Source organism: Rhincodon typus, chromosome 26 (assembly GCF_021869965.1).
Source record: "Rhincodon typus isolate 14 chromosome 26, sRhiTyp1.1, whole genome shotgun sequence".
Classification (NCBI taxonomy): domain Eukaryota; kingdom Metazoa; phylum Chordata; class Chondrichthyes; order Orectolobiformes; family Rhincodontidae; genus Rhincodon; species Rhincodon typus.
In genome coordinates, this window is record NC_063357.1 from 14,770,977 (window position 1) to 14,784,982 (window position 14,006).

Sequence of the window (14,006 nt, forward strand, 5' to 3'; positions counted from 1 at the left end):
GAACTTCATCAACTTTGAAGTTTGAAATCTCCTCCTCCCATGATCCACAAAAGAAGAAGTGAATGACTTCGGTGTCAATGAGGGCCCACATCAAATGTAACTGTATAAGTCTAAATAAGTAGTTACTGAATCATATGGCAGAAATCAGTCACTTTTAGTGAACAAATTCACAGACTGCATTGCTCATGAGTTGGACAGGCTGTAAGAAATAGTTGTGTTTTACTCAATATGTTTTCTACTTGGCATTTTGGTAATGCAAAAATTATATTAATTTCAATCTACAAAGTATTCATTATTTAAATAGCCATGAACTTTGCAACAGTAGTATGTTATCAGTTTCAAAGACAAGGTTTTAGTAAATTAAAAGGTTACAAAATACAAGAAAGTAGAGGAAAATCAAAACATTTAATACCTGGGCATCAGGAGCAAAGAGGACATCCTCACTGTTCAAAGATCAAAAAAAGCAGAGAGAGAGAGAGAGATTCAGTCTCTATCACCACATGACTTACAGAACATTACTAGCTCCACAACTGCAAAAACTACTTGTTTAAATTATTTTCCTCCCTGACATATTTGTGATGATACACATAGGACTATCTGCAACCTGAGTTGCAATAGATTCATGTCCGACTGCATGCTTGGCATAATTACTTGTTTGACATGTCATCAGATAGGCTTTTGGTTTTGAAAGCAAATCTAAAATTTCCATGAGATTGAAACAGAATTATAGAATTATAGAATTCCCTACAGTGCAGAAAGAGGCATTTGGCCCTTCGGGTCTGCACCAACTCTCCAAAGAATGTCCTATCCCTGCACGAAAGGAATTAAAAGAATGATTCTATGGCTTCAGGAACTGTGAAGGAAAGTTTGCAATATTCAGTATGCCATTTTCTATCGTTGTACATGAGATAGCAGAGGAGCTTCAAATAGAAATTATAAAGCTACAGTGTGATACTCTACTGAAAAACATATTAATTCGCTCCAACATATTTTTTGACATTTGTGTTAGTATTGTTTGTCAATACCCAGCACTTAATTATCCCAGCACAAACTCTTTTGCAGGGAATGATTTAGTAAGTTGGTGAGATGGCAACAGTGTGGTGCAGAATGACATCAATGTTGCGGATTCAATTCTTGTGCCAGTTGGGGTAGTTTATGGAGGGCTGCCTCCTTGCTTTGCCCTGTTCTCGATGCAGAGTGGTTCCCCTCGTACTATATAACCACTTGCCACTCTGTAATATAGAGAGGTGGTCTGTTGTCTCTTGTGATTATTTTACCTTTCAAAACGCCTTTGCTTCAACATCTCTAAAACACATACTGAACATTTTCCCAGAAACATATACTCAATACTCCGAGTCACCTCATCTCAGTAATTTGCCCCAAATGATAATGCAGTTCTTTAGGTTAAGAGGTGTCAGGCATTGACAACATCTGCCAGAAATAAAATATATGATTACCTGTGAGCTAAAATTTTAATCACCTGAGAGTACAACATTTCTCATAATCATCTATCAAAGTTGTCGCCGGTGATCACTGGCTAACGAGCATGATTATCCCTAGGGAATTCTGTGTCATCAGTTAGGGGTTTTGTGGGTGGTTGATGAGCTGGATCCTACAGCCACATTGCCAGCCACACATTTGGCACATGTCAAGTTTTACCAGGTACTTAATTCAATCCTGTAATCCATTGACTGATGGAATTGGCTTCCGCCTGCTCCCTTGGCATAAGAGCCATAAGATGGTGAAAGAAACCATGCTGGGAACTAATCCCTGGGCTGATAAATGAGACCCAGTTTCGAGCAGCGCAGGGACCTACGAACCCCAGGTGTATCCCTGACACCTATCTGAGAGGAAAGGCGAGGAGGAACACGCATGCGTACGAACACCTTTTGAAAGGTCCGACTCGGGGGTGGAGCGGGGACGCACTAACGTCAGCGTCGAACGTGTGCGGGTGCAGCTAAACATGACGCAGCGCGATGCGGGTCTTCCATCCAATAGGAATCGGCTCCCGGTGGCGAGCGGAGACAGGATTGGTCGGATGGGATGTCAATCAGGCCACCCGCGTTAGGTTGTGGCTGCGTGTCTTCGGCCGGGTTGGGGCGGTTGTTCCCTTCGTTTTAGGCGACGGTTCGAGAAGATGGCGAGTGACCGGCGGCGTTTCGACGGGCTTCTGTGCCTGGAATGTCTATGCGTTTTGGCTTTGCTTTCTGCCTTCTTGCCGGGTGGCGGAGGGACGGCTCCGGTCGCCATTGACACGTCCCGTTATTACAACTACGAGAGCCTGACCGAGCTGCTGAAGGCTCTGGCGGCCGCTCACGGCTCCCTTACCAGGCTCTTCAGCATCGGCCAGAGCGTCCAGAACCGTTCCCTTTGGGTCATGGAGATTTCGACCACGCCGGGTGTGGACAGTCCGGGAAAACCTAAGTTCAAGTACGTGGGCAACATGCACGGCGACGAGACGGTGTCCCGCCAGGTGCTGGTCTACCTGATCGAGTACCTGCTGGAGAGCTACGGGCAGGACGAGCGGGTCGACCGGCTGATCAACACCACCGACATCTACATCATGCCCAGCATGAACCCCGACGGCTTCGAGAAGTCGGTGGAGGGCGACTGCAGAGGCGAGCACGGCGGCAGGAACAACGCCAGGGACCGAGACCTCAACAGGAGCTTCTTGGATCAGTTCGCGTCGGTGGTCGTGGACGAGGAGGATGTGCCCGAAGTCATCGCGATGGAAAAGTGGATTAAAGGTGTGTGTGTTTGTTGGGGGGGGCGGGTAGGTAAACGCTTACCCCCCCCCCCCCCCTCCCAATACTGTAATTTCGGGAGTCAGCCCTTAGCCCTCCCAACTCCCTGGTACTGGAATTGCTTGCGAAACTGTCTCCCCCCACCTGTCCTGGTTCTAAACTCTTTCCCCTACCCCATCCTTTTAATTGTGGGGGTCAACTCCAGACTGAAGGGGTGATACCCTGATAAATGTGTACATTCTCTTTTTTTTCTCACTCTCATTCTTTAAATATGGGGGTAAGCTTTCTCCTCACCACCTATCCTCCACGTCAGGATAAACTCTTTCTGTCTCACCCGGTATCCTATTATTTATGTTATATAAAACATGTATTTGAAGCTGTCACACTGATTAGATCTGGGGTCACTGTAGCAACTTGCATTTGTAGAGACCACTTTTTTTGTCCAAGGCACTTCACGAAAATTTGGCACCAAGCCAATGCATAGTTCATCTTGAATGATACAAGCAACAGATTAGATTTCTCTGAATGGGATAAACATCCAACTGAGTTACACTGTTTTGAAGTTTAATATTAATGATTTGCTACACTTGGAAGTTTCCACATGTAGTGTAATGTGCGAGTATATGGTGGGCATGTGATGGTTGAGTGGCATTATCACTAGATGATTAGTCTGGAGTCTCAGGTTCGAGTCCTGCCACAACAGATGGTAGAATTTGAATTCAATAACAATCTGGATTTAAAGTCTAATGACTCTGAAACAACTGATTGTCAGGAAAAAGGTCTATTGGTTCACTAATCTCCTTTAGGGTAGGAAATCGCCTGTCTGGCCTACATATGGCTCCAAGCCCACAGCAAAGTGGTTGACTCTCAACTGCCCTCTGGGCAATTACAGATGGACAGTAAATGCTGGCAACACTTGCCAGCAACACCAACATCCTTTGAATTTAAAAAAAATATGCACAGTTATATGGGTACATAATGCTGATGAGACAAATTGGGTCATAAGGTGCAGCCCATTTCAAAGTCTCCTGGCCGCACTTTATAATGTGGCTTGCCTGTATTCTCTCAATGCTTCTCTGGTTTTTGGATCATTATCGTAAGCATGCTGACGTTTTTGTTTATCTAGATTTGAATGGGTTATTCTATTTCTGTTTATGGCAGGCTCCAGTGTAAAATATTGAACGTCCTCAGATTACTATCACAAGAAGACAGTAGTGTGATCGAATGAATAATAATGATGAGGAAGGCTTTAGCAACTTGATACGGGCTCTCTTTATATGTGCACATAGTACAGTAATTTAATAAAATGAAGTTGGGTGAATATAAATCTTGTTCCAGTCACTGAAATTACCCTTGATTATGCACACTCAGCCCATGCTGTGTGCCATCTGTTGCGAAGAGTACATGAAATATTCCAAAACTTTAGTTGTTGACTGTTTTTGTGACCCAGTTAAGTAATACCACTTAAGGTGATCATTTCTTTCTTGTTATAGTATCAACAAAATGTAGTAGCACATTGTGTTACACAAACAAAAGGAGTTTGAGTTTTGACTGTCTTGTGCTGTATTATGAATGTCCACTTTTGGTTTTAATTGTGCAGCAATGTTTCATCACTACTGTATTACTCCCGACATTGGATTTTTTTTCTGAGTCTTTAGGAATCCAGGAACAGGTTAGTAATAGAATAAAGTAAGCTGGTTTTGGAGACCACTCCAGAGGACCTTGTAGTATGAGGATCAGGAAAGTAGTCTCTTGCAGCAGAGAAAGTATAGGGGGAAGAATGTGCAGATGAGATTATTGGCATATTCATTACAATTCCTAAAAGGATTTTTGAATTCTTTTATCTATGGCACAGGAAGCCTGTAGAGTTTGACCAGGATATATGCAAATGTATATAGATGGGAATGGCTGTGGAATTCTGACAGTTTGAAGGCTGCTGTTGATCACTTGAACTGTCAACTCTGAAAGGGACGTGGGTGAAAGCACGCCAGTAGTTATGGAGTGATTAAGTATATTCTGGAGGTTTGTATCTTAGACATGAAGAGCCAAATCCTGACTACCTAGACTAGGAAGTCCTGTCTGAAATTTCATATTACATTCTTGTATGTTTATAGTCTTGTAGGTTTTGGAAATGTAAGTAAATTGTGGAAATATGCTAAATTTAACCATAGTCAAGATAAAATCCAGTACATCTTTACTATTATTCAACCATATAGAATTTAGATTGTAGAAGAGGTAACAAAACTGCAAAAGATATTTCAAGAGGTTGAACAAAGATTAGAGTGTACTGATAATTTACCTGTGAAGAGAATGCACTTTCTTATTGCTGTTCACTTTGGATACGAATGTCTGAATCCTACTGAATCAACATGACTCTATTCTAAGGTTTGCCTGTCAAAGGTGAAGCAGTATGTGACAGGTGTACTTGGGATAGGAGGTACGAGATGGTATCAAGCTAATAGAAAAATACTTGAGGAAATGCAAGTAAAAGTCCCAGCAGACTTATGAAAAGAAAAAAATCCAGGGAGAAAACATGCAAGGCAAACAGCAAAAATGTTTTGCACAGGAACATGCTATCTGGTAAAGTAGTTGTTATTCAGCAGTAAAATCACTTACAATTGCCTATTATGTTTTGAACTCCCTGAAATGCAGTGCAATTGACTTAACACATCTGCAGGTGCTTTTACTACTTTTTTAAAATTTTGTTTTATAATTTTTCATTCGTATAGAAAACAAGTTTGTGGCTTCTGGGAATCTCCATGGTGGATCTGTTGTTGCCAGCTATCCATATGACAATTCCAAAACTCACAAGTCAGTAGGATACTACAGTAAGAGCCCTGATGATGATGTTTTTAAATACCTGGCAAAAAGTTACTCTTCCAAGCATCCGGTGATGAAAACTGGCAAGACACATTGCCTCATTGACCCTCCTGGAGAAACCTTTGAGGATGGGATCACAAATGGAGCCAAATGGTATGATGTGACAGGTGAGTTCAGTACTGATTTCTGTACAGAGGATTATTTGATGTGCTTCATGGTTCTAATATGGTTCAGCTGAACTTGTAGAAAAAGAACCACCCTGTAAAATGTTTGTACTGATGTATTCAGCTCCAAACTCTCTGGTTATTATTGGGCAGAAGTACAATAACTATAGTGCAGTTAGTATTCCACTGCTGTTCTCAAATTATTTGGAGTTCACTGCTTATTCGTGAATACCGTCCTGAGAGCTAGAGTGGCAGGAGGGTATTCAAAGCAAGCTTGTTAGCTTCACTGGACAAGAATACACTTGTGCTGTACCATATAGGAGGAACATTCTGTACTCCCCGTTGTGAGGAAGGTGAAAGAAACTAATTTGCTGCTCATCACTACCCATAACTGTGTGTGTGTGTGTCAGGTTTTTGGAATTTGTTGTGATACACCTGTGGTTGCAGAGCCTGCTCATTTTTTTGCTAGTTCACTAATATTCAAAGGCTGCTAGTGCCAATGGAACTACAAACTCCATCTGTTTAGGAGGGAAGGGAGAAAGAATTGAAAAGCGTTGGAATTATTGTCACAGTATTTACACACATTTGCAGTATGGATCAAAGTTTATTAGGCAGAAGGATTAAGTCAAGTATTGCACAGGATCCTGGTGTAACAGTATCAGCTAATTAGCTCTAATGAGCAGATTTATTTTCTTTCCTGTTTACACCATGGAGCTTTTGTGCCAAAACGAAATGGAAAATAGTTTTTAAAAAAACACAGATTCACTGCCGATTAAAGTAGTAATGTCATGGCATCTTTTCATGTTTTTGTGCAGAGACAGTGGCCGATCGAAACAGTGCAGTTCCCTTGGGGAATGTTTTACATCCCTAATTTTTCTCTTGATCCTATGTAAGTGGAAGACAATTGACCAACTGGTAAACCATATTCTGTTCAACTTTAATGCAAAGTGGAACTAGTTTTGTGAAAGTTAGATCTCCTATGCTGAACTCTAGCTGTTCATGTAAATCTCAAACCTGGAAGTGATTTCATGGCTGTCCTTATAACTTTGCATTGAAACCCAAGGTGAAAGACCTTTTTTTTTGTAGTTTACTGCACACGTAAATTCCTTGACAATTTCTGTATTGATCCAATCCTCAGTTCAATTTAGATTCTGGGCTATAATGTCTAGATTTTGGATGTGAAAGGATAAAGGTGCTTGCACGTGCTGCATTGCTACTTGCAGTCTTGTCTTTCTCCTATTTGAGTTTGAGTGAACAAATCTCCCAGCAGGGCCAGCAAATCTCAGCCAGTATACTTGTGCTTAAGTGATCATGGGTGCCTTTTCCCTTTTCTTCCCCAGTGAAGAACTGCCACTAAAGTGCTGAACTGTCTTATGCAGTTTGCCCAGAATTGTGAACATTAAAACCATTTCAAAGTATGTTGGACCAGAAGAATTGCTTTTCCTTTGTTACCCCTGTTAAATTGTGCACTCCTGTGCTAGTTTTCTCTTCTGTTGACGTTGATTTCCGTTCGACTTACACTTTTTCATCTATTGTGTTGCTAAATGTTTACACGCCTGTATATATTCGAGTGCAACAGGTTAAAAACTTGATGTTACATTAAATTAGCTACTGGCCTTTCAGCTGAGTTCAAACTGTGTTCTTTGTTCAAATTCAGTTCAGATTGATGATGTAGAAGTTGTACTAAAAGTCTTGTGTGAAATGAGTTTGGATAATCTAATTCTGGTTTTTTTTTTGGACATGGTTCATTCAAACTGCAATGTCAAACAAACAGTTTTGTAAGTGTAGTAATTAGCTTTTCATCAATGGAGAAGAAAGTGAGATACTGCTGTGTGCCATCAAAACAAAGTGGGCACAGACCCTGTGCTTTCAGATAATAGTCAATGTGTGGCTTGTAAATTGAGTACATAGCTGTGCAAGCTAAAGAGAAGAATCCATTGGGGAAAAACTAGAATGCTTGTATTGTGAAAGCTTTTAACAGAACCAGGTGAGAGCAGCTATTAATAGACTACTTGCTGATTTCCTTTTGTCCTAAGCTTTTAGCAAGGCATTTTCTAAGCTAAGGAGCAAAGTGCAGCAAGGCTGCAAAGCCAGAAAGCTGTTAAATTTTATTTAAGAAGCAATGGCTTAATTGTTCAATAGTAGGGAGCTGTAGTGACAGCTGTTCTGGGGATTTTTTTTAAACAAAAATCCAAAGCATCAACTGCAACAGACCAACAGTTGGAATCTGAGTGTTTTTGGTTGTCCAATCACAAAATCAGGCTGATGATTAGTCGATCATTAGTGTAGGTTTTGAAACCTGCTGTGTCATCTGCAAGCTTCCCACAGTCATGTATTGCTGCTGCTTGCATTCTAAAAGGCAGTTTAACTGATGTTTTGCAATTCGTCTGCATATATGGCTGACTGGTTTACAGAACATTTATAAACAGAAAACTAAGAGATAAATGAGCCAGGTCTTAATGTGCTGCATTTTAAACATTGTGCACCCCAAATATTGATTAGATGTGCCTTCCTCTCTTATACCAACTGTAATGTTTATGAAGAGGCATTGATTAAAAAAAATTATCTTTCATATGCAGTTTCGATTCTACTGAATAGTAACTCTCCTTAGGTGAAGCATATTGATGTGCTGATTAAAAAGCAGCTTAATTATACAATTGATTGTGACATCTGACAAGTTTTCTTAAAGTTTCGACAACTGTTATAATATTAAAGTACTGTGGTGCTGCGTGGTACATGTGTTGTCTTGCAAGGACTTCCTTCAGGAAGAGAAAAGGAAATACAAAAGCAGGCAATGCCATTTATATATGCATTTTTCTGAACTTCATGGGAACCTCAATAGGTTCTACACTACCTTTTCTGATTGATCAGTGGATAAAGTAATGACTGTGCTACTGGCCTGGTCTAGGAAGGTTGAGATTCGTGGTCTCTTCTGTGATGGTTATTTGGAGACTGACACTAACTGTACAGTTGGTTTTGGTATCTCTTTGCTGGAGGCTGAGGTGAACTGGTGATGATTGTAGAGTTTACTTTATTTTAATAGTTATACACTTACCCTTGGTTTAAAAAAAAACTAAATTGATAGCAGTATTGCACATATCATTGAAATGTGAGGGGTGTTAAACAGCTGCAGTTGAAAGCAGAGCTGTACTTCAATCTATAATGTGCTGATAAACGGAGGGGAAATTTAGGCTGTGGTATGGTGCTTGCAATACTGTCATGTTATTTTCAGTGGATCTTCGTAAAAGTATGTGTTCTGCTAAATTTTCCCACTGTTTTTGATTGTATTCCAAATTCTTATATCCATAGGAAGTGCACTGTGAACACTCAGTAATCAGTTTGCCAGGAATGCTGTCGTTTATTGATACGTTTTCTATAGTAACTGGAACGTAAGAACTGGATTATTTAGCTCCCACTTAAAGCTATCTAAAAATTCGAGTGACTCAATTGATGAAAATTTTCATGGATTGATTCCTACAGTTTGAACTTGCTGCCTTCTATTGGAACAACAACAGACATATTGGTTTTTATGTTTGTACATGGGATGTGGGTGTTGCTGATTAGGCCAACATTTATTTATTGCTCTTGAGAAGGTGATGGTGAGCTGCCTCTTTGGCTGCAGGCGTGGTGGTTAGGTACATTGATATTTAGTGAGTTCCAAGGTTAGTCGTGATGCCACCACAGCTTAGAGATATCCAATTCTAAATATTATCCATTGATTTTTGCTGGAAAGTGTATGCATCTCTTTGGATGTGAATATGGTGCTGTAGCTTTCTAGCAATCACCGTAGAAAAGGCATAAGATTTGTACATCTGCTGTTCATGAAAGAAGTGAAACTCTCAAGATGAGGGGAAAAAAAAACAAAAAATGGGATTTCATGCTCTCATTTTAGCTTCTTAATCTTTATATCACTGGAACAATTGCCAAGTAATTGGAAATAATTGGCAACTTGCAAATCTGGGGAAATAAAACCTTCACTACCTGGAGTTTAGTTCCTCTTCCATTGGATGAGGTGTGCTCACTGTTAGGAAACGCAATGATTTTAGAATGTTACCAGAGAGGTGGTTTAATTTTTAAATTTAAAGGATTTTGAGCCTTCACAATATTTGTTAGTAACTACGTGCTCCAATATGGTGATTTATCCCTAAACTGTTCTTAGATTTGTGATATTATTAAACTTTAAATTGATCACTCTATGCTGACACTCCACTTACTGCACATTGTGTCTTCTATTGTTGGTGAACTTTTGGTTTTAAATAACAAGGGGATGTAAAGGATTCCACAGGCCTTTTTGAAGAAGAGCAGGGGAATTCACTATTCTGAAGTGAAAAGTCTAGTAATCACTTGTAATGTGTGGAACTCCGTCATTGGTCTGACTGAGTCATCCTACATCCTTTTTACCGCAGTTTACTTTAAGTTTACTTAAGAGTAGCCAAAAGATAATTCAAGATTTACTTTACTGGATTGCTGGTGAATCAAATATGCAGATCAATTCTACATCTGTTGCATTGACTTGTAAAAGTAAACGTCATTTCAACTGTCTGTTTGAATTTCTAGGAGACCAAGCTTTTTTGATTTTTTTTTGTAGGAGTTTATCTCTTTCTACCCCAAAAAATGCATACTTTAAAAATATTTGTTCCAAAATTATGTAGCAGCACTGGCACAACTCAATCATTGCTATAAACTCCTTAGGAATATTCCGCGAGTGTCACAGGTACTGTACAAAAACATCTTTAAAATGTAGTCAGTTAAGTTTTATGCATTTTTACACCTCCTATCAGTTTTCCTGCCAGTAATTGTAGCAGGTTGTTTTTAAAATTCATTCTTGTTCCCTTTTGAGTGAATAATTAACTTTCTGAAACCCAGAGCTAATACCTAGCTTAAACTGTAATTTGGTATGTAATGAGTCTTAAGAATCTGAGAACAAATATTATCAAAGTTACAACAGTACATTGTGGGCAAAGATAAAAGACTTGAGGCGAGTTGAGTCATTTATATTTCCACACAACTGTTGCAGGATATCCTGTTGAAAATACATAGAATGTGCTTTGTGCTTAGGCAGGATTCTTGATGCACTTCTGGGAAATCTGTATGTGAGGTTGCTGTTATCTCTGTAAATGGAAATAGACAAGCCAATTGCCATTTTTCAAAAAAAAGACAAATTATCTGCATATGTTTGTCAGAATTGAAAACATCACAACTGAAAGATAAGGGGAGGGAACACCCATAGTTGTAACTTGTCTTTTCTCTTTTCAAATGCTGTCTAAAGCACTGAACTTTTCCTGTACTTTGTTTTATTTTCAGTAAATTGATCACTCTATGCTGACACTCCACTTAGTGCTCGTTGTGCCTTCTATTGTTGGTGAACTTTTGGTTAACATTTTAAAACTCAAGTGGATGCAAAGGATTCTACAGGACTTTTTGAAGAAGAGCAGAGGTGTTCACTACCCTGAAGTGCACTGTATTTATTCTTCAACCAACAACACCTAAAACAGGGAAAATAGGATGTGAGAATAAACTAGCAAGAAACACAAGCATATTGTCAAAGCTTCTTTAGGCAAATGTAAAGGAAGAAAGTACTGAAAGTAGCCATGAGTCATTTTGAAGGAAATAAGGAAATGGCAAAGCCATGAACAGTGTTTTGCATTAGCCTTTGTGGTAGAAAACTAAACATTACAAAACTTAATAGGAGAACCACGGACCTCTAGAATTAAGAAATTTGAAGAAAGAGCTGGGGAAATAAATTGGGCTAAAGCTGACAAATCTGTTGAAGCAATGGCCTACATTCTAAACTTTTGAGATGGCTACCGAAATAGTAGATGCAATGGTTTTCATCTCGCAGAATTTTAGACTTTAGAATGATCCTTTATTGGAAAGTAGCAAACATAATTCAAGAAAGGAGGGAGAGAGAAAATGAGGAACCATGGGTCATTTGTAGTTGAAATATTGGGATATAAGTTGGAACTTTAGTTCTTCCTTAAAATCTAGCTAATCTGCTTTGGCTGAAATATGTACAGAAACTTTAGGTTTAAATGGAGCTATCAGAAGCCCTTGGTGGTTGTTGCCACAGCTGTAACTTTGTCAATTTCTATACAGGTTAGTCTGTAACTTTGGTATTTCCTTCCATTCTTCCCTCTAGTTGAAAGTCAGTTTCTTCCCCTCCAGTTTCCTCTCGGTATCTACTTTAATTAGGAATAAAGGCAGAGCGAAGGTGAAGGAATGTTAATGCATGTATGTGTATTATCATTTGAGGGATGGGTTGATGAGTACCTTCAACAGATGCTAAGAATGAGAATCTGTATTCTTGGTCAAATGTTAGTGCATATACTAGGGTAATAGTTAATGAACTGTAAATTCCCTTCCTTGTTTTGAAATCCCTGCATGACCTCACCTGTAATCAAATTCCTCCAGTTCTTTTAATCTCCGATCTCGGTGCGCTTCCAATTCTGGCCTCTTGTGTACACATTCTGGTTTAATTAATACCTTTGACTGCTTTGCCTTAAACTGTCAAGGGTCTAAGCCTTTCTTTTCTCTCCCTGAACTTAAACTCAGGGTTGCACATGGCAGTAGAAGGTGACAGGCTGGCCATGGAAGGGTCTAGGCCCAAAATGTCAGCCTTCCTTCTGCTCTGATGCTGCTTGGCCTGCTGTGTTCATCCAGCTCTACACCTTGTTATCTCAGATTCTCCAGCATCTGCAGTTCCTACTATCTCTGCAGTATTGGAATTGTCAAGTCTTGAAATAATAAAGGCATAGATTAAGATTTAAGCAACAGTTCAGCTGGGTGCAACTCTTTGAAGGGTGTTTGCAATTTAACTAACGGTGTAAACAGTGGAAGCTCATTTCTGTTCAAGTGATTTCTAAGATTGTTTGAATCCACATGGATGGCAGTGCATCTTAAACTAAAATTATTAAATCTGATTAGTTATCTTCAGCTGGAATGTGAGTACCTCAATATAGAGTTCAATAATGTTAGGGCCTGAGCACCACTCTGCCCAATTGCTGTCCTGTCTCTCTCTGGGCTCTATCTCCACCTTTGCATTAACTTAGCCCCCATCTTCAACACAAATCAATGATTTACTAGCTACAGTCAGTTCTCAAGAAGGGTCACTGGACCAAAATGTTAACCTAGTTTTTTCCCTCCACCGATGCTGCCAGACTGTTGAGTATTTTTTTCCAGAAATTTGTTTTTGTTCCTTAAGCAGTTGTTCAAGGCTAGATTGGAAAAAATGTCATCTTCAGACTTGTGGGTCCTGAGGTACAGGATCTGCAAACCCTACCACAGGTGAGGAGGAGGCGAGTGGTTGAGATGCTCAGTTTTTCATAGACTGCTTTTGCTGTTTACGCTTGGCTTCCACTTGGGCCTATTTCAGGTGCTAATCTTCTTGAGCATTTTTTGCATACTTGGGCTCTATTATGGGTGTTTTTGGAGAAGATGTTCTCATGAGTTGGTGAGGATATTACACTTTTTCGGGCAGGCTTTGAGGGCACCCTTGAAGTCCTCTCTGCACTCAAATTAACTACTTGCTGTGACAAAACTGAGTAGAGAACTTGTTTTGGAAGCCAGGTCAGGCTTGCACACTATGTGCACTGCCCAGTGCATCAATATTGGCTTGAGAGGGGATTTTGGAATGCCTATACTGCAATTGAACTCGTAGGATTTTGTAGAGGTATCGCATGAAGCTCCCCACTGGTGTAGAGCTTCTCTACACAACGAACCCGGAACTGTTCAATTTGTATCACTTTTTTTCCAGAACCAGAACCAAAACCACACCAATCTTCGTCATTAAGCTGCAGCACAAGGATGACATTTTGGTGTAAATACTCAAAAACTGACCTCTGAACCATTTGGCTCTGATGGAGGCCTGAAAGAGAATGGACCTTGGGTTAAATGTCCTGAAGGCACAGGCCCTCGACCTGCTTACTCCTGCAGTGCTGTCTCCCAACTATCAAGATCCATTGGGAGCCACTGAACTGCATTGATCAATTCTCATCTCTTTCAGTGAGGGCAAGAGTTAATGATGAAATTGATCATAAGCTCCAGTGTGCTTGTGCAGTCTTCAGCCAACTGAGGAACGAAGTTTTTGATGTCAAAGACCTCCAAACCCAGCACCAAGCACAAAATCTACAGGGCAGTGCTGTTACTTTTCTGTGTGCATCAAAAATGTGGACAGTGAACAGCAGGCATCTTCAAGTCCTAGAGAAATATTATGCAAGTATATACATTGGCACACCCAATATCCATTATACTGACAGCTCCTGATTTATTTAATTCTTTG

At 40.0% G+C, this 14,006-nt stretch overlaps 1 protein-coding gene across 1 annotated transcript in view; it reads left to right on the forward strand.

Annotated features, from left to right (window-relative positions):
• Positions 1–2,040: 2,040 nt before the first annotated feature.
• Positions 2,041–14,006, forward strand: part of cpda (carboxypeptidase D, a) — a 64,190-nt gene continuing 52,224 nt past the window's right edge. The window contains exons 1-2 of the mRNA XM_020518683.2: positions 2,041–2,747; positions 5,474–5,731. Of these exons, the coding sequence (XP_020374272.2) occupies positions 2,138–2,747; positions 5,474–5,731 (868 nt within the window). The 5' untranslated portion in view covers positions 2,041–2,137. The remainder of the gene's footprint in view (positions 2,748–5,473; positions 5,732–14,006) is intronic.